The 20382-nt window shown below is 63.6% G+C and overlaps 1 protein-coding gene across 1 annotated transcript; it reads left to right on the top strand.

The window, feature by feature from the left end:
* Positions 1-230: 230 nt before the first annotated feature.
* On the top strand, positions 231-19875 carry VOLCADRAFT_86629 (uncharacterized protein; the record flags this gene model as incomplete). Its single annotated transcript, XM_002946511.1, has 29 exons — positions 231-241; positions 695-825; positions 1860-1985; positions 2134-2432; positions 2592-3029; positions 3379-3686; positions 4086-4293; positions 4670-4774; positions 5153-5448; positions 5762-6024; positions 6414-6568; positions 7050-7094; positions 7465-7509; positions 7891-7975; positions 8175-8359; positions 8564-8647; positions 9043-9390; positions 9611-11420; positions 11775-11953; positions 12032-12727; positions 12986-13777; positions 13988-14449; positions 14574-14592; positions 14945-15189; positions 15569-16972; positions 17447-17738; positions 18499-18635; positions 19124-19145; positions 19787-19875. 29 exons carry the CDS (start codon positions 231-233, stop codon positions 19873-19875), a joined length of 9279 nt encoding a protein of 3092 aa, XP_002946557.1.
* Between the last annotated feature and the right edge of the window lie 507 nt (positions 19876-20382).

Here is a 20382-nt window from a genome sequence, read left to right as displayed (position 1 = left end):
ATCCATTTAGTACCATATTCGTGATAATGAAAAACAGTAGATCGCACTGCGACTTCTAGGGGTAAATCCGGAGCAGTCAGTTGGACAGTCGATGCACGGCACCGATGCAGTTTTACTCCTAGTTTCTGCGTTTCCGTGCAATACATCAACCTTTGCGTCCATACTGTCTATTCCTGCTTATGGGATATAGAGTAAGGACTATTCATTTGGCAGAACCGGTTCATTGAACCATGGGCAACGAGTGAGTGTGACACGATTTCGCTATCAGACGATGGACGCATGGATTAAGGTTTGTGGAGCGTATGCTTAAAGTGCTGATCTGGGACGTCTTAGCCGCTCCATTTCACACTCTTCAATTTTGTCAGATGTGTTTCTCTTACGATAGCCAAGGGATTTGCGAATTTGGCAAACATTACGTGTTATAACTATATCACAAGCCTTAATCCTTGATTTTTGCCGGGGCTTGCTTTTTGTCCACTTTCCGCAACGTGGATTTACATTTTGCTGTGTTAGGGTGCACGTGCGGGAGTGTTTACGTCCTCTATTTCGGCGTGTACCTGCAGCCTTTCTGTTATGTCCGTACCATCACATTCCTTCCTGGGTTACTTAGCCGGTACGGCTTCGTTGAAGTCCTACCCTGGACAAGTTGCCACCCTCGCGCCCGCTGGCCCTCCCCTTTGGCCGTGCGGCTTAGGAATGCGAGCGTGTCCTGTGTCATTCTACAAATCAAAGAGGCGATTTTGACGCGTACCTTACCGCCCTTGCACCCCGAGAATGCGCCGGCCAATGTACGGCGATCTGGTCCGCTGGAGCCCTTGCCTACAGGTGCGACCGCGGCTCATGGCAGCACCAGGCACCGAGTGCCGCTTTTACCACATCGGCCGAAACACCCCATAGCACCGTCTAGCCAGAGCTGCACTCGCCAGGATTATCGCACCTCAATCCAGTCGCCGTCCATCCTCCCAATGGCAGCTTCTCCTACCCATCCAAGCTTTGGTGTTCATCGCACTTTCGGCAGCACCTCACTTTAGCTTAGCACATCCAACTTCAACCGATACAAGTGTCCATCTGCCGCATAATGCTCAGTATGATAAGGACAAGGAACGCGGGATAGGCATGCAGGCAGCCGAAATTTGAGGAAGGCGGCTTCTTCCCGCTGCCGCTTGTGGCCTTAAACATCGAACCTCCGCGCCATGTCCCGGACCAACCGCAAAACCCCTAGTCACGCGTCTGCCCCTGCTCCTGGTCCCCCTAGTGACTTTCGGCGTTGGCTTAGGACGTCGGCAATCGGTATTCTCCCCTTAACGACCCTGGTATGTGCCTTGGGCCCCCTCGTCATCGCGGTCGTCGCGGGGCCCTTTTGCCACGTCTCAGATGCCGTACCTGCCAGCTTACAACCTCCAGTGCCGTATGCGTATCCTGCTTCAAAGCGGGGGGCCATGAAGACCACGACTGGATACAGTATCGCTCAGCGTCAGGGGGTTGCTGCGATTGTGGCGACCTGTCCTCTTGGCGGCTTGAGGGTGGGTGGATGGAAGGGGCCGAGAGCGCGTGCAGATTGGAGGGGATGTGGGCTGGGGGATGTTCGTCTGTTTTGTTGCCAGAAAGGACCGTGGCACAGTGAACAAGTGCCACAGCAGAACGGTGTGAGCTTAGGAAAGAGGGCTGCGGAGCTGCTCTGTCGTGCGCTCTACTGTATTGCGTTGCTTTGAGATAGCCCCATAAGCATTGGAATGGTGGAGGACAAACCCCCCGGGGGTGATCAACACCATCAGCGTCAACCGCTGTTGGCGTGCTGTCGTCACACTGTTCACCGCCCCGCTTCCCACCCTTCGTCCATCCGCTCCCCCCCCTCCTAGGCTGTTGTCCAGCTCACCAGCCGGGCCGCAGGGTGGCCCCCCTGGAGCAGCTCCTGCGGCCACAGCCCCGTGCGCTGCTGGAGGCGGTGCTGCAGGCCGCGTTGGCAAGGCTGACCGAGTGCCTTGGTGAGTTGGTTGAAGGGTTTGGACGGTCGGCGGCCTCCTGTGGAGGGTCTTGCAGCTGGCAGGCGCGTTAGGACTGTCCCCCATGTGCATGAGAACTTCTTAGAGCCTGTCCCTCCAACCTCCAATCTGGGCGTGGCATCCCCCACAGGTCAGTGCACTGGGACCCGCAGCGACGCAGACCACCGCCGCGATGCCCTGGCGCTGTGCAGCTGGCTACAGCGCTTCGCCGCCCTGACGCCTCTGCGGCCAACCATGAGCAACATGCTGCGACGGCCGCTGCAGCAGCGACAGACGTCACCGCTGCAACAGCAGCTTCCATCATCACCACCGCCGCCGCCGCCGTCATTACAGCAAGGCCAGGGCCATCCGGCTGGGCGGCAACAGCAACAGCAACAGGAGCACCAGGAGCTGGTACAGGAGTTTTCGGAGGTGCTTCGAGAGCAGCAGGTGGTGTGGCAGGAGCAGGAGGAGTTGCGGCAACAGCTGCAACAGCTGCAGGAGCTGCAGCAGCAGCTGCAGGAGCAGCCATGGGCAATGGCTGGGTTGCAGCGCGAGCAGCAGCCACAGCCTCAGCAACTGCAAGGGGAGCGGTTCTTGGTTGTGCAGGAGCGCATCCAGGGGCAGATGGAGCGGCTGCAGAGGCTGCAGCAGCAGCAGGAGCAGCAGCTACAGCGGCTACGGGAGCTGCAACGGGCGCTGGGTGCAGTTGCGCAGGGCGGCGCGCCGTCAGAAGAATCTACAAGGGCCGCTGATGCCGGTGCCGATGCTGTCGCTGATGCTACGGCGGCCGCCCCGAGCATGTCAGCAGGAGCAGCTGCACCCTCATCTGCCGCCCCCGCGCCATATGCGGACCATGGGGCTGCCTCGTCCGCCGCCTCCGCACCCGCGGCACCGCCGGTGTCCATGACACAGGCGGCGCCGTCGTTGCCGGTCACGGAAGCGTATGCAGCTCAGGCTCAGGAGGTCCTGGCTCGACTGCCGCCGCCTCCCCCGCTTCATTCATCCGTGCCGCAGGGCGCCAGCCCGGAGCCTGCTGCGGTCCAGGTGGGTGCTCACGTCTTGACGGGTGACACAGCTGAGTGACCGGAAGAACCTCAGGGAACCCACTGCGGATGCGTGAAGCGGCCAGCGGGGGCGGTAATGTAGACAGGGGTTCCAAGCAGGAGTGAAAGTGCTGCTGCAGCAATAGCAGCTCAAGTATTTGACTTTGGGCGGGGATTACGGGGAGGGCTTTTAGGTGGGCTTCTAGTTTGCGGGTTTCATTTGGACGTGATTTGAGCCCCCAGATACCCCCGCTCTGTGGGGGTTATCTCCTTTCTGTTCTCCACTGCAGCCTCACCCTGACATGACACTCTGCCCGCCCTCCCGGTCATTCCTTCTGACCCTGATGCAGGACTGCCTGCTACGCCGCTGGGTTCTCGCTCTTCGCTGGATGCACCCGGAGCCCCTCCACCACCTCACCTCACTGCTGCTCCTGCTGCTGTACGACCCGGGCTTCAAGTACGACACTGCCGTATACCTCATGGAGTGCTACGTGCCCATGCTGTCCGCCATCGGCGGGCTCACAGCCTCAGGTGTCGCAGGGGCTCAGGGCTCTGCAGGTGGCGGTGGTGGTGGCGGCTCCGCAGGTCGTCACCCGCTGTGTAATGTACTGGACCGGGTGGTGGTGCAGGTGTTCAACTCGGAGGAGGTTACGGTCAGGTAGGGGGCCTGGAGGGGTAAGTAGGCGGGAACGTAGTCCGGAGACGGGGCCAAGCTGGGGCGGCGGGGAGGACGGAGGACTGAGGACGGAGAGCTGAAATGGTTGATAGGGGTCAGAGTGGGGTCCAGGCAGGATACGCAGGAGTGCGGCAGGTTCAGCCTCCAGAGCAAGCCCCGCAGGATACACCGGCAGAGGGGTAGGGAATACCAGGACATGGAAATGGTCCCCGGTGAAAGTGAAGACTTAGGGGTAAGAGGGGTTGAATGGGGATTCAGCGGTAACGGACCAAAAATCTTGCCTTGCCTGATGTTGCGTGATTCCCTGAACCACAGTGCGCCACCCTCCCCCTCCTTCCATCCCTCCCTTGCATATGATTCCTTCCTCCGCATTTTCTATAGACTGGTTTCGGAGCAGCGGGTGATGGAGATCCACTTGTCGGCGCTTGGCTACTTGACGGGGGCATTTGTGGACGAGCTGGCCAGGGGCGCTCTGACAGCCCCGGCCAGGGAGGTGGGCAGCCGGGGCCAGTGGGAGGAGTGGGAGGCAGAGGCGGAGTCGGAGCAGCGACTAAGTGCCATGCTGGATGCCATGAGGCGTCTGGCGTCGGTGGGTGCGGAAGAGGGTGGAGGGGGGGAAAGCGGGCGGGGGGGGGGAAATGGGTGTGGGTGGCGCGCAGTTGCAGGGGAGTTTGGAGACAGGCACACGCGTACGTGCAGGTGCGTCTGTCCTCGTTGGCGAGAAGTGCCATGCACAGCAGAACAGGGGAAGGTTCGGTCCGGTCGTATGTGCGTATGTGCTTATACTGTACGCGTGGGGATAATGCCTGGATTTCGTTGCGTAAGGGGCCGCATGTCTATTTTCCGTTCCTGACCTGCCTATGCGTATGGCCGTCTTTGGACGCGTGATTCCAGCCCCAATCCGCTTCTTACTGCCCAACTCCGCACCCCCTTCTTCCACTTTTTCCCGCCCCCCCCCCCTTCAGGACTTCTCCACCCTGGTCTACCACGTCCCCGCAGCCCACTACCTGCTGTCCAGTGGGGAGCTGTGGGGGGAGGCCTTCCTGGGCAGGTTCGTGAGGCCACTGCAGGTGAGGCAGGCGGGGGCCCCGACGAAAGGGGATGGGGGAAGGAAACCGGCCAAGGACGAAGGGCGTGAAGGCCGCGATAGCGGATGGAGGGCGAGCGAAGGAGCAGACCCGCCTTGTGTTGGCCGCCGTGGCAAGGTTGGAAGCTGTCGGAACGACTCCCAGCTCAACCCGTGTGTGGTCTGGCCAGGACCAGGGAAACACATTGGTTTCCGTGTGTGTGTGTGTGTGTGTTTATGCGTTCCTATGGCAAGTCGCCCCGTGCCCAGCCCTTCCTTTCCCCGTCGTTTTCTGTCCTCCGGTCGCAGCTGATATCACGAAAATGCATGTATATGGGCAAGTAATGCAGATCCGTGAACTAGCTCTCCCGCCTCCACACAGGCCATGCTTCATCAACGCCGCAAGGCGTCTGGTGATGTTGAGGACGGGGCCGCCTTCCGAGTGCCTCTGGCCTGCTCAGCAGAATTCGTGGTCACGGCGTGTGTCTCAGAACTGCTCACCACCATGGCGGGATTGAGGCCGGGGGGGGCGGCGGCGGCGGCGGCGGCACGCAACAGCGGTGGTGGTGGCCATGGCGGCCGCGCGGCAGAAGGGGTTGAAGCCGGCAGCAGCAGTAGCGGGGGGGGATCAGAGGAGGAACGTGTACGGCGAGTGGAGCTGCTGTACGGAGCAGCCAGGTACGGGAGCGGTCCTGGCTTGCAAGACTGGGTGCAGGACTGTGGGTTGAATCCTCCGCCCAAGTTTGCACGTTTGCAACCCTCCTGCCGCACGCATACCCCTATTCGCATCCATCCAAGTCTGCTGCTGACGCTTCGATGAGAACCGCTAGAGCCGCATGTCCGCTGATCCTAGCACCCGAGGTAACCCAGCGGTGTTAGCCCTTTCACTCAGGGGCCTACATATGCATGACACGTATCCCTTGGGGCCCCCGCCCCCCTCCCCCGGTCCCCCGTTCGCGGCGCCTGCTCCCACCGGGGGCTCGGTCTGCAGACAAGCTATCGAGGCGTGTGAGGAGTGGTGCAGCGACCGCCTGGCGCGCAGTGCTGCTAGTGCGGCACCTGCGCTGCCATCGGCACCGGGCACAGCATCCGCCGGAGGAGGAGGAGGTGGCGGCACGGGGCCCGGGTCTGGATCCGCTCCCTCGCCCCGGCGGCTGTCAGTGGCCGGTGACCTGTACGATGGGCTAATGGCGGGGGAGCTTGAGGTATCTCCACACCTGCCCCTGCACCGCACCGCGGCGGCCTTTGTGCAGGGTAAGTGCGGGGGCGGGAGGGTGAGTGGTTGGGAGGGTGCTTGTGCGTGGGGTGCGGGGCGAGTGGGCGGATGGTTCAGGAGGCGGTCGGCCTAGTTCGGGCCGTGTAGCAGTGTGGCCCTGATCGGGAAATGGGGGTCGGCCTGCGCCGAACACTGCTAGGCAGACAACTAGTGGTAGCACGCCAAAACTCATGCCTATACAATTTCATAAGCTCCCAAGCCAACTGTGAGGAGCCCTACATAAGACGGCATCCTGTGCACGGTCCCGTCTAGGGGCCTCGCCTACTTCCAGAAGCAATGAACCACTGTCGCCGCAATACATGCCACACATCCCGATTGCCGCTCTACCCCACATCTTCACCCCTACCCTCTTCCCGCCGCTTTCCAGCGCTGTTGCATCAGGAGCAGCTGGGTGGACCCACGGGTCGGTTAGCTCAGTCGCGTGTGGAGCAGCTGCTCGCTCTGACGGCCAGTTTGGATGAGGGCAGCGCATGGAGGCCCCTTAGCCGCTTCCTGCTGCTGGGCCAGGCCTTTGTCAGTCAGGTGGGGGGGTGGTTAGTCGAGGAGAATCCACTCGGGCCGAGGGGGTGAGTGGACACGGCCAGCAGAATAGGAACCGGCCGACCTATCCAGGTGAGGGCGTGAGATAGGTACGGAGCCGAGATGGACAGGTCCATGTGGAGGTGCGGGAGCAGGGATAAGGCGGAATGATGGGTCTGGGGGAGGCCAGGGGAGTGGTATGGCTCGAAGGGAAGGTGCGGGAGGGGATGTGTTAAAGGAACCGGTGCCTGGGTTGTACTGGCTTGGCACCTCGCGTGGGAGAGAGAGCCGCTGCCGTACTCAGATCTCCGGGTTGCTCTGTGTGTGTGTGTGTGTGTGTCTCGCCTCGCGTCGATGATGCATGCCCTAACGGGCCGGCAGCCACCTGAGCTTTCCTGGCCCCTCCCTCCACCTCCACGCTGCCTGTCTGCCTGCCTGCCTGACCGTCTGGCGGGATACCCTGCCCGCGAAACCCGTTCCGCAGATCATTGCCCGCAAGTGGCCTCGCAACGGTGACGAAGTCTCCCAGGTGGGGTCGGGAGGGCTCGGGGGTCGTGGGGTGGTCTTGCTTGCAGGGGCCTGAGGTCAGGACAGTGGCGGGCCGCAGCGTCGGTGTCCTGGAGGCCCCTCGCATGATGTGAGGGTACCGACATGGCACCCTCAGCGGTTGTGTTTCCTGGTACCACTGCGCCGGAGTCTTACCCCTTGTAGTAGCTGGCCGCTGAAAAGGCCTCTCGAGATGCTGGTGGTCGCGCTTCGCACGTATTTGTAGAGCCGTACTGTGTACCGGCTGCTACACCCCTCAGCAGTAGTACTCGGTGCTACTCATTCGCCCCCTCGAATCCTCGAAACCCACGGCCCTCACCGCACTGCCCAACACCCACCCCTCGGACCCCCAGGTGGAGCTGTTCGTGCTGAATTGCCGAGAGGTCATTGACCTGGATGTGCTGATGATACAGGCAGGGGGGGACAGGGGGGAAGGGAGAGGGGAGGGGGAAGGGAGAGGGAATCGGACCCACGGTGCGCCAGGATAGCCAGGGCAGGGCAGGGAACATCAGGGTAGGCGTGCATGTGTGTATTGGGGTTTTGGAGCCTATAAGGACCGAAACCCGAGATGCGCTGCTGCGGTTGCTGCCACACTGTGCCATGGTGGGGTTGGCGGATGGGATGGGTTGTCCAGGTGCCGGATAACAGCGGATGTGTGGTGGCTGACCGGATGGTCTCACTCTGAGGGCGCAATTCCTTTCCGCAAATCATATCCCCCCCTCTGTCTCCTTGGTGGCGCATACGCACACGTGCGGGCGTGCTGTCGACCTCCCCTGCAGTGCTGGATGGCGGTAGAGGACCCCGACGTCGCGCTGTACGACGCGCTGGCCGCCATGGGCGCCAAGCCGCTCCTCGCGGCCGCAGGTACGTCCCCACTGCGGCGGTGCCGTCACCACAGGCCGTGCGCTGGCGCTGGCGCCGGCGTCACCAGTGCCGCTGCCCATGCACATCGTGGCCTGGCTGGCATTATATGCACCGTGCCGCTCCTTCATCATCGTGCCGCATCAAATACATCTGCGCCCGATACCTCCCCACTGCGCAAACCCTTCTCTCCCTGCCGCAGGGGTATCCGACCCTGGCGTCCCGGAAGCTGGCTCGGCGGGTGCGGCCCCCTCCCCTTCTGGCCTGTCTGACCCGGCCTCCTCCTTCGCCTGCTGTGAGGCGCTGCGGTGGCTGGTGTCCATCCTGCGGGAGAGGAGCGTGGCAGGACTGGAGCCCAGGGAGCGACTCAGGAACACACTGGTGCAGGTGGGGGTGGGGGTGGGGGTGGGGGTGGGAGACCAGAGGATGGGGAGGAGAGGGAAGACAGGGGTGGGGGGTCGAGCCTTCCGGTGTCCGCCAGGAAACGAGAGGGGGGTGTTGGAGAACAAGGCAAGACTTCCTGCAGCCCTTTGTACCGCCTATCGCGCTGACCCCTGCAAACCCCCGGACACATCCCCGCAACCTTCCCAGTGGTTGGCCCTCCGCGACTGGACCTACAACCAGCTTCACGACCTGCTGCCCCAGGACCTGCAGCATCAGCCGCACATGGAACAGGTGGGGGGCCCGCTCGGGTGAAAGGAAGGGGGGCCCCAGGACCGCAAGCTTGAGTGTATGTATAATCGAGCACGCCATGTATGTGCGCATTGGCATGTACAATTTAGGATTTACCGCTGGCTTTTTGTTCTCGTGGTTACGAGCCAGTAATTAGTACTAATCCTTGCTTACGTAAATAGACCAGGCATTGGTGGAACCCTGCTGAGCACGCTGCGGCAGGTCTTTTGCGGTGGCTGCTGTTTGTCATGGTTGATTTATAGTCACCATGGGGGTTTCTGACCCTCCTGTCACTGCCGCCATTTGCCGCGTAAAGCTGGTTCACCACATCTGTCCCATAGTCGTGTTCCTTTGTGCTCCCCCTCCCCACGGCGGACTTCTGTGTCTGGTCCCTTCAGGTGTTGGCCGAGGTCGCCACCTACCGAGCCGCCAGCCTGTCCCAGGCCCGGCAGTACTCTCTGAGACGGGAGGCCTGGGGGCTGTTCTCCCCCTCCTTCATACACTATACACACTCCATGCGGTCGCGTGCCTGGGAGGCGGCCATGACGGCGGCCAGAGCAAGTGGTGGTGGTGGTGGTGGTGGTGGAGGTGTGGCTTACCAGCCGCACTGGCAGCTACGGCCGCCGCGACACCCCCTGCCTGCTTCTCTGGAGCCCATGCAGCGGGTGCTGGAGGCCAAGGGGCTGTGGCGCTTGGTGACGTATGTATTGCAGGTGGAGGCTGGTGGCGACCTGGGGTGTGGGTCTGTGAGTGCGTGGGTGCGTGTGTGGCGGGTGTTGTATCTTGCCAGCCTTGCTTGGTATGAGAGAGGGCCCGGGGACTTGAGGGGCGCCTCCGGGGCGGGTCTTTTCCATCCTCATGCGGGCTGTACCGCGTCTGTAGGGAATAGAGTGCCGACCTTGAGAGTACTGACAGGCGTACGGTAACGGAGCGCGTATTTCCCCTCCCGGGGCTCCCCGGCCTCAGGTCTACCTAAGAGGCGTCCCCCGGCTGCCCGAGGACGCCCTGCTGGGGGCCCTCAACCTGCTGGCCCTGCAGCTGCACAGGTTGGAGGACCTCATGGGCCGACTGGGCCACAACAGCCACCCCGGCCAACGACGGCATCAGCATCAGCACCAGCACCAGCACCAGCACCAGCACCAGCACCAGCACCAGCACCAGCACCAGCACCAGCACCAGCCAGCCAGCCAGGGCCAGCAGAAGCAGCAGGGGTTACAGTCAATGCTGCCAAGCCAGGGTGAGGAACTGTCGCGGGTTCGCACCTCCGTCCTGACCGGTGTAGCGGCCCTCGCGGGCGGAGCTTGTTCAGCTGTCGTCAGCTCCTCCGCCCGCGGAAACCACAGCCACCAGCACCACCCTAGCCGTGCGCACCGGCCGACCGACGGGGCCGTCGCTCCCTCTTCCTGCGCCACGTCCTCGGGAACTGTGGGCATCTTCCGCTTGCTGGAGGCGCTGTTGCAGTCCCAGACACCGCCGGGGCCCGAGCAGCGCAGCCGGGCGGCGGGAGCGATAGGGCCAGCGGCGGGAGCTGGGACGGTGTTGGTACACCTACTTAGCTCTGAGGCGATTGACTGCTTGCAATGGTTGCAACAGGTCGCCTGGCGGCTATTGCAGGTCGCCGAGGCCGCGGACTTATTGGGCGCACCCGCGCCGACGCTGAAGGATGACGCCGCGACTGCCGCGACGGGAAATGTGGCGTCAGCGGCGACGGCGGCGGCGGACTTGGGCGTGCCCGCTGCCGCTGACAGTGGCGAGAATGCTGTAGGAGAGGCCGCCGCAGGGTCTGCTACGGCGGCCGAGAATGAGGTAGCGCGGCGGAGGGAGCTGGCGCGGCAGCGGCAGGCCGCTATGATGGCCAAGCTGCGCGCACAGCAGGAGGCGTTCCTGAGGCAGGCCACGGGGCAGGGAGCGGGAGCGATGAACAGCAGCGACGAAGAAGACGATGAACATGAAGAGCAGGAGGACAGTGCTGCCGAGAAGGTAACCCACAGCAGCGAGGAGGAAGGGCAGGAAGAGAGCACAGAAGAAGAAGAAGAAGAAGAGGAGGATGTTGACTGGGGAAGGGCCGGGCCGAGCGACGGCGGTGGCGGCGGCAGCCGGGCCACCGCTGCCGGCGGCGTAGATTTGGACGAGAGAGGTAGCATGTCCGGCCAGGAGAACCATCCGGAAGGGGACGACGGCGACGAAAATGAAAGAGGTGACAGCAGCGGCAACCGCCGCCGCACCCGCCGCCGAAGGTCGCCTGGCGCCGCTGCCGACGGCTCCTCGCAGCGTCAGGCCGCAACAGCAGTTGCCGCTGCCGCCGCACAGCAGCAGCTGCCGCTGGGCCGCTGGCTTCCCGTGCAGTCCCCGGATCACGAGTGCGCCGTCTGCAGGGAGGGCTCCACTTCCAGCCGACATGGCCCGCTGGCCTTTATCGCCCACACGGCCGTCTGCTTCTGTACGGCTGCACCGCTGCGACCAGCTCGCGGATGGGACGACGATCTGGTCATGCATGGCTTTGGAGCGCCCGGCGGCGGCGGCGGCGGTGCTGGTACGTCGGCGGCGGCATTTGGGTCGGCACCTCCGGCGCCTTCAGACCGCCAAGCCTCAGCTGATTACACGCGGATTGGTCTTGGTGGTGGTGGAGTTGCGGCCCTGCCCCACCCTAGCGTGTCGGCGCGGGAGTTACGGTCGCGGTTGTGGCGGCATTACGGTCCCTGGGTCAGCGAGGCTGACGTGGGCGGGGGCCCCCATGTGCACTGCTGCGGCCACATGATCCACGTGCACTGCTTCGGTGAGCCCTAGGACAGGACAGGCTGGAGTCGTTGCTGTCCGCTGTCGGCCCCTTATCCTTGGGGCCTACGGGCTGGTGCTGCCGGTGGGTGGGCACATTTCCTTGTCTGTCCTTGCACCTACCCGTCTGCCTGCCCGCCTGTTACCAGGTATCCGCCTCCCTGCCTGTCTATTGTCTATTGTCGCTTTCCTGACCAGCCCCGGGCGGCTGCGCTCTCACCTCATGAAAGCCCAGGAGGTCAACCAGGGTCCTGCAGGCTCTCCAGTCCGGCGTGCCTTGCTCGCAGACAACCGGATGGGGGACACGCCCTCCCTCCTCCCCTCCTCCGCCCGCTTGCCCGCGACCCCTACCCAGCCCGCTTCGTGGCTGGTCAGCTGCGGCAGTACCTGGCTGGGAACCACTTCCCCGGCTCTCACCTGGTGATGCCCGAGCTGTCCGAGTTCCTCTGCCCCGTGTGCCGCCGATTGGCCAACGGAATTGTGCCGGCGGCGCCATTCCAGTGGAGACAGCCAACGGCAGCGGCACCAGCGCAGGTGCGCACGCGGGCGAAACCTCAGGCAGCGCCCTCAGCGGTAGGTTCCGGAGCCTCACAGGAAGACTCCCTGCCGCAGCCGGCCACAGAGGCGGTGGGGCTCAGCTGGTCTGGTCCCCGCCTCGACCTCGCCACTGTTCTCGGCTCCGGTGCGGGTCTGTCTGGAGCGTCCAGTCACCCCACCGACATGTGCGGCCCGGGCCTGGACTTGGCGAGCAATGGCGGCGGCGGCGAGGCGGGAGGAGATGACATGGATACGGGCGGCAGCATGAACGAGATCTTCCGGGCGGCAGCAGCAGCAGCAGCGACGGCGCCCTCGCGGATGAAAAGCAAGTGGGGGCAGCGAGACGGGCAGCACGCCGCATGTGTGTCTCTCTCGGCCGGCGCGGCGCCTGCGTTTGCGCTGGCGCAGCCGCCGGCGGGCGCAGACGTTTTACCACCTGGACCTGAGGCTATCCAGGTTGCTGGCACTAGGCCCAGTGCTGCTGCCTCACAGGCGCCGCTGATGCCCCCCAGGGGTCTGGGTTCGCTGCAGGGGCTGATGGACTCCCTGGAGCTGTGTGCGAGGACGGCAGCAGAAGCGGCGGTGGCGGTGCCGAGGGCGGAGAGGCTGGCTAGGGCGCCGGGCGGGACTCAGGTCCGGGAGCCGGCTGTGGTTGCGGGTCTAAATCCGGGCTCAGAAACTGGCCCGAGTTTGGGGCTGGGCGGCCGTGGTTGCATGTTTGAGCGCACGTTTGGGTTGTACGGCGAGGTGGTCAACTTGGCAACGCACCAGGTGAGGGTTGGGGAAGGGTTGGGGTTAGGGATGGGTATTTGCAGCGTGTGTCCCACATGTGGTAACCAACTCCCGCTATCTGCGTCCCACCAAGTACCTACCCCGTACAACCCCCCGGGTGCGTCATCCCCTTAACGCAAGTTCACACACGTCACCCCTTCCTGGCCCTCCCCTGGACTCCAGCAGTAGGCCCTTTGCTTCCTGCGTACCTGCACCCTCCATTCCTCCCCTCCCTCTCCCGCCGCGGTGGCCCTCCAGATGACCCGCGAGGGTGTCAATCACACGGGGCAGCTGGAGAGAGCACTGGAGGCTCGGGCGCGACTCATGAAGTTCCGGAACATGCTCAGCCCTGCCCCGGCCACCCCACTCGCCCCGGCCCCGGGACCCTCCGCACCACAGGCAACAGCACCGCCGCAGCCCACCGCCGTCAACACTCCTACTGCTACAGGGCAACAAGGTCCCCAGCCACAGTGGCAGACGCATGAACCAGCAGCAGCAGCGGCGCAGCTGGCAGCCAGCCATCCGCCTGTAGCGCTGTCCCCAACCGCTGCAGACGCGCTCGGAGGGGGGGTAGGTCCCGCAGCCGACGCCACGACGGCAGCTGCTGCGGTCAACATCTCGTCACAGCCCTCCCCCAGTCTATTTCCAGGCCTGTCCGTCAGCCGCGGCACCAGTCGCAGCAGCTACAGCCAAGCGACTGGGTCGGCGCTAGCGGCGCTGCGGCTCGCGTCGCCAGCCGAGCCGCCCCTGGTTATGAGCTGTCACCGGGTAGCTGATGTGACGGCGGCCTGGAAGGGCGTCCCGCCGCTCAGCCGTCTATGGGCAGCACTGGCACATAACCTGGCTCATTTTGAAGCCGTCAGGCGGCCCGTCTCGCTGGCGGCGGGCGTGTTGGGCACGTCGTCAGACGCTGCCGGCGCCGCTGCTGCTGTCGGTAGCTGCAGCAGCCCCGGTGCGGGTGCGGTGACCGGACTACCGGCGGTGGAGGCGGCCCACTGGCGAGCCCTGGCAGCGCTGGCAATGATGGCGGTGTGCGGCGGCGCCAGGCAGGTGGGAACCGGCGGGGGCAGCAGCGGCGGATCCGCCGCTGCTGGCGGTGCAGGGCCGGCAGGTGTCGGACCTGGCCTGGGCCCAGCGGCCCATACGACAGCTCACATCGTGTCATCATCACCGACACCTCCAGAGTCCTCCCATTACCTCGCGTACCGGCCCCGTGCCACCCCCGCCCTCACTCTCTTAGCACCGCACTACCGGCAGCAGCCCAATCCACAGCTGCAGCCGCTGCTGGCCTCATTCCACAACCAGCTCCGCTGGCTGTTGTGCGACCTGCCAACCCTCCTAGGGGCTCAGGCCCCGCCACCACCGCTAGCGACGATGATGAAACCTTCACAAGAGTCGGCACCCGCGAGCACAGGCGGTGTGGCAACTGCTGGAGCCGGAGGGATTGAGGAAAGGCCTTTGGCGGCGGCCACAGCGCCGCCGCCGCCGCCGGCCGCCCTGGACCTGACCTGCAGCTTCTTGCCGCCGTACCTCCCGGAGGTGGTGATCCCGCGGCTGGCGGCGACGCTTGCTGGCGGTGATGCGCCCAGCCTCCGCACCCGTGGCGCTCAGTCGCACACCTCCGCCTACGTGGCGGCATTGAGCTGGCGGCGGCTTGCGGGTGTGGACGAGCTGGTAGGGGACCCGCTGCTGCTGGTGCTGGAGCTCCTGGCGGGTAGGGAGGTGGGGCTGGGGTGGGGTCATTTTAGGCGGATAGCCCAGGAGTCAGTCAGTGATAGCCACTTCGCTCCTTAAGCACCCCTGCCTGCTCGTATGCCTGACCGTTCATGCTTCACCTCCTGTACAGCGGCATCAAGTTACCAAATGTACGTGGATGACATCATGGTGTTGCAACGAATCATCCTGACGAAGCGGTTGTTGGCGCGTACCGGCGTAACCACCCCAAACTTCGTTTAGGAGTAGCTGAAGCACCAACTCGCAGGGCACTGGTTCCTGAGGCCCCCGACCGCACAGACGAGAAAAGCGTCTTTCCGGTGTGGGCGCCTCATGCAGCGTAGCAGGGCTACTGCTGCGGATGCGCCGCACCTCGTAGCCAGGGATGTGCACAGGGGGCGGCTGTCTGTGTCTGTCCGCGCGTGCGAAGAGAGGGACCGCCGCTGTGTCAAAAAATAGAGCACTATCTAGTCGGCGCTGTTCGCCCCCTCCCTGGACCCGCAGTGGGACTCTCCGGCCTGGCGGGGGCCTCACTGCCAGTTCCGGTGCCCCCCGAGGAGGGCGGTCGGCGCCCGCGCCGGGGGGAGGAGCCCACGGGGGCAGCGAGTGGGGCACCATCGGGTGGTGGTGGCGGAGCCAGGGCCGGCAATGGTGGGTGTGCCTCAGCCGAGTCCTCCCCCCAGGCGTGGCTGCCCAGGAGCCCGTCGCAGCTGCTGCGAGCTGTGCTGCAACTTGTCTGGCCCATCCAGGTGTGTGCGGGTGTGTGTCTCTACATGACTCCGATAATAAGGATGGCCCACGAGCATCCGTTCTACCGATGGACTTGATCCATCGCAACCGGACAGACTCCTGAAATTAATATCAAAGCAGATGCTGATAGGGCGACTGACGCCAAAGCAATATGAAATAGCCGGCGCCGCTGCTTAATGGACCGACTTGCGGCTTTGACGTGCAAGGAAGCCGAGCTGTACCGCAGGTCTTTTCCGTGCTGGTGGATCCCTTGGCTTCGTATTCTTTGCTACCCCCGTACGGTAGGGGCAATATCCACACCGGCCAGGCATTTTCCTGCCGGCTCCGGCTGTGGCTCAACTGTACGGCGCCCCTCCCCCCCTCCCTCCCCACACTCAGGTGGTCCAGGCGGCCCTGTGGGGTGCGGCGACAGCGGCCGGCCCGGGTTCGTGTGCGGCTGCTGGGGCGCAGCCCGCTTCCGCATTCCCTACCTCGCCCCCACGGGAACCGGAACCACCAACACCGCCACCCCTGCTGGAGCCGGAGGAGCGCCGGCAGCCGTCCTTGGCTGGCAGCCGCCTGCTTGGGCTGTACCACCTGGCACTTGGAGAGGTCACACATCAGGAACCGCAACCGCAGCCGCGGGAGCCGCAGGGCACCGGCTCTGCTGGCAGTCGCGGCAGCGGCAGGGGCGGTGGTGGCCGTCCTGGCCTGGCGCTGGGCAGTCTGAGCGCCGCCCTGCTGCCCTTCCTGGTCCGTGTGTACGCCCTGGACTGCGCACTCCGGGGGGAGAGCCCGGACCCCGAGCTCATGGCCGCGTACTCCTCCCTACCCCTCCCGTCGCCTGGGAGGGGTACGAGCCGCTCCCATGCACGGCACCGCCGTCATGACCTGCGGCAGCAAGCAACCGACCCGCACCAACACCAACATTCACGGCAACCGCACGGTCGAGGACATCGTGTGAAGGAGCCTGATGGTGGACCCCAAGCACTGGCGCCTGGCGCGGGCGCGGTGGCGACTACGCTGGACACCGACATTACTGATGCTGCTGCTATTGCTGGTGCTGGTGATGGTGATGGTCGCGCGCCAGAGGACACTGGAATCTCATTGGCCCAGGGCTCAGCATCAGCAGCCGGTATTCGCACCGACGTAACGAGAGAGGGGGTGGTGTTGGAGACGGGGCCAGCTGGAGAGGCCGAGACTGCAGCGGCTGCAGCGGAGGTGAAGGCCGAGGAGCTGCACGCGGCGGCGCGTGTGGTTGACCTTGCGAACCGCCTGTCGGGGGCTCTGGGTCTCAGTGATGCCGCCAACGCTCTGCGGGAGCCGCTGCTCCTGAGCCGCCGCCGCGCTGCGGAAGCCATGCTGGCGGCGGCGGCGGTGGCATCAGAAGCGACTGCAACGGCTGCTTATGGACCCGATCACCATTTCGCACCGGAGCCACAATGCATGAACCATACGGATTCGAGTACGACCTTGGATCTGAATCTTGACGAGCACATTTTGGCATGTATCCTGTCCAGGTGGTGTGGCCCGAGGGCCCTGGCTCTGACGTCGGCGTCGGCGGTCGGTTCAGCGGTAGAGGTGCAGCACTCCTCGTCCCTAGAGCCTCATTGGGCGGCAGTGGAGGCTGCGGGTGAGGGCCCGGAGGCGGGTACTCCGACTGCAGGTGCCGATGCCGCCCTACCCAGGCCCCAGTCGCAACCTCGTCCTCATCCTCGGCGCCCGCCGGCTGGCCAGGTGCTGCCGTGGTTCCGTGGACTACCGCCTCCGCCGTCACTGATTCCTCTGCCGCACCTCTTCCAGGTGGGGCGGTTTCCCGCCTGGTGCCCTCTGCGCTTCGACTCCGGGGCTCTTAGACCAGGACGCAGCTTGGTGGGGTGAGATGGGGTGATGGGGGACGTCAATGTACACAGGCGGGAGCTCAGAGCTACCTTTGCCGGCCGAGGTGCCGAGGACATGTCGGGGCAGTGCCTGCATCCCTGTACCTGGACTCCCAGTGGAAGGAATTCCCATTCAGGGAATGGGGGTCCACCTGCGCGCCAGGTTGTGTGTGCAAAAGGTCATGTGCACGCGACCCGCCCCCGTCATCACAATTTACCACAGGGCTGGTGCCGCCCACGCCCGCACTGACGCCTCTTCAGGCGCCTCCATGTTGGTCCTTTTTAACAACCCTCCGACCCCTGCCCTGCCCTGCCCTGACTTCGCCCTGACACCACTGCCCGTACCACCTCCCGCACCTGCGTCCCCCCCACGGTGCCTATCCGCTCGCCACGTCAGAGCCTCTTCCTGCATTTCGCCGACGCTCACTGCTCCGGGTGCGGCGCCAAGCCCGACAACCCGGCGCTGTGCCTCCTGACCGGCCGCTTCGTGTGCAACCTGTGGCGGGGCTGTGGGGACCTGCGCGGCGGGGCGTCCGGGAGCAGAGGCGGGGGTGTGGGAGGCGGTCTGCTGCACACCCGGGAGCACTGCGGGGGTTCCTGTCTGCTGCTAAGCCTGCGCTCCACCCGGGTGGTGGCGCTGCGGGGTAACCGACTGGCCCTGTGCCAGTCACCCTATCTGGATGCGCACGGTGGGTGGGCAGTGGAAGGACGAGGAGGAAGGGGGGAGGAGCAGTAAAGGGAAAGGGATGGGGGGAGAGCTGGGAAGGGGTGTTTGGAGGGGCTTGATGGGGGATAGGAGGGGTCGGCGCCAGAAGATTGGGGATGCACACCGCCCCGGGTGGAGGAGGGGTGGAGGGAGCGAGTTGACGAAAGAAGTAACGCCGGTTTTGGGGGAGGAGTTTGTGTGGTTTGCGCACAGGGTTGGGCTGGTGTTTGCATGTGTTTGGCGGACTGGGTTGGAGGCACTGGCTGGGGGCAGGGCACGGCTTGGTGTGCTGTACAGGAGAAATGGGAGGTTGCGTCCTGGTAATGGTGGTGGCGATAGTGGGGCTGTTGGTGCGGTGGTGAGGCCAGGCGGATGAGCGACTTTTTCACCACAATGGGGTGGTGCTCCCTCGGAGCTGAATACCCCGGGCGGCACCGGCATGTAGCATTTAGGCCCCGGCGTACAACACATACGTTGGGGTAGCGCCGGAGTGAAGAGGTCCTCTGCTGCCCCGCTGGTCACACCATGGAACTAGTTAGCTGTAATAAGTACACCACCTTCAGGAGGAATGAACGACCACCACCGGTATTGTAGCCATTGCAGCTAAGGCAGATTCGGTCAGCTTTTGTGATGCTTCTCGGATGCTTCTTTCCCTGTGTTAACTCTCTTCCGCCTCCCTGCATCTGCCCTCCCACACCCTCCTTTTGCCCCACCCCCTGCCACGCTAATCCCCCACCGGATAGGCGACGAGGATCCCGACCTGCGGCGCGGCCGGCCGCTGTACCTGGACTCCGCCTGTTACCAGCAGCTGGCCCGACTGTGGGGCTCCGCAGCACTGGAGTTCGACACACAGCTGCTGCACAACTCCCGGGCGGACCCGGTGGGGCTGTGAGCGAACTACTTACATATCGCCTCATGCACCCGGTCCACCGCACCGAGTGGAGGTGGGAAATATCATCTAGGAGGAGGTCTGCCTCAAGTTGTGTGCAACATACGGCCAGACGCACTATTTAACGTCGGCATCGCACGCGCATTGGGTGCAAAGTGGCCCCCCTTTGCCTTTTTGGTTGTTCAGGACTGTTTGGGGAGGCGTCCCTGCTAGGAGCATACTTTAGTTGGGGCTCCAGGTCCTTTCGTAGTCTGTAGTTAGCTCTAGCTACACACCACACGTAGCAAATCGCCAGTTCATCAATAGTACGCCGCCACAAAACAGTAATTGGTATTTCAGCTCGCTCTGGCTCGCTCATTCTCCCGATGTGAACATCTCAACAACATCACATTCCTGCCACTTCATTGCTGGACAACTTGTTTAGTAAAGTTGCCCGGTAGCACCTCCTCCCCCTCCTCCTCCTCCTCCTCGCGGCTCAGTCCATTGAGAGGCACTCAGCAGGTGTGCGGACTGTATTTGTATGTCTGGAGAGGCGAGAGGGCGGGGGAGGGCTCAGCCCCGGCCCCCGGAGAGGGCGGTCGCCATCTGCGTGGAAAGTGGATGGGGCCTGCCGACGGGTTTCGCCCTGTAGGCGATACAGGGTTGCCTTAGCTGACTGAGGTTAAGACGCATCGGGACTCTGGATAAATGATTTTCAACGAACACATTGCTGGGCTCCGGTTGCAGCGGTCTGTGGGCGACTGTGTTGACCTGTGCTGAATTTGGGGCAGGTCATCCGGGATATATCTCTGCTGTGGCTGTTGTATCCGGGGACGTAAACGGTTTGCTTGCTAGCTAGGTCCTCGCAGAGGTGGCGGTGATGCTGTGGGGTCACGGGGCCGCGTATGTGCACACCCACCGGCGTCAGGGTGGCCTTGGCAGGTAGCAGTGGCGAACACGGGGTCGATCCAGGGGCGGGGTGCTGAGTCTGCTCTGTGTGGAGCTCCGGCGCAGCAGCTGGCGAAAGCTGTTGCGGAATCGTCTTAGAGCAGTAGTGCAACACATTATTACAATTCATCGACCGAACACGTCAAAAGCGCCGACCAGGTGCTTCGTATTGTTGCGCTGCAACCGTATATTGTTTTGTCTTTATCTTCTCACAGACGCCGCGACAAGCACGGCAACTGCCGCGGGCAGCACCAGTCGAAGGAAAGTGTTGGGAAGGGCATCATGCGACGGGTCCGACACATAAGAGTACAACACCACCAAGCACAGCAACACCTGGGAGGGGGTCAGGGTTGGAATTGATCCTGAATGTATTCCGAGTGTGTGTTGGTGCAAAATGTGTGGCCCCTCACCTTGCGACTGGTTAAACCTTACAACACACCAAGATCTGCCGTACGGAGATCCCAAGGGACAGCTGTGCGCAACGCCGTGAGCGCGGCAGGCAGCAGAACGAGGTGCTTCTGCCGCAGGCTCAAGACTGTACACACAGTTGACCCTTCAGTGCAACAACGTGACAGTCAGTTGACACCGGGGGCGAACTCATAACGACAGTTACAGTGTCCAGTCAACAGGGGTCCGCCAAAGCCGGGGGGCCCCCATGGACCGTTAGTGAAAGTTCATGTTACGGTGTCGGGGGCCGTCCTCCCGTTCTCGTTTGAACGCGAAGCGCCGGAGCGCTGCGTGCCTAGTCTCCCAGACCTCCGAGGTAAAGCTAATTAATGCCAGCGGGGGAGTCTCGGTCATGATGAAACCA

Source organism: Volvox carteri (assembly GCF_000143455.1).
Source record: "Volvox carteri f. nagariensis unplaced genomic scaffold VOLCAscaffold_3, whole genome shotgun sequence".
NCBI classification, from domain to species: Eukaryota; Viridiplantae; Chlorophyta; class Chlorophyceae; order Chlamydomonadales; family Volvocaceae; genus Volvox; species Volvox carteri.
This window is presented reverse-complemented; position numbering and strand designations above follow the sequence as displayed.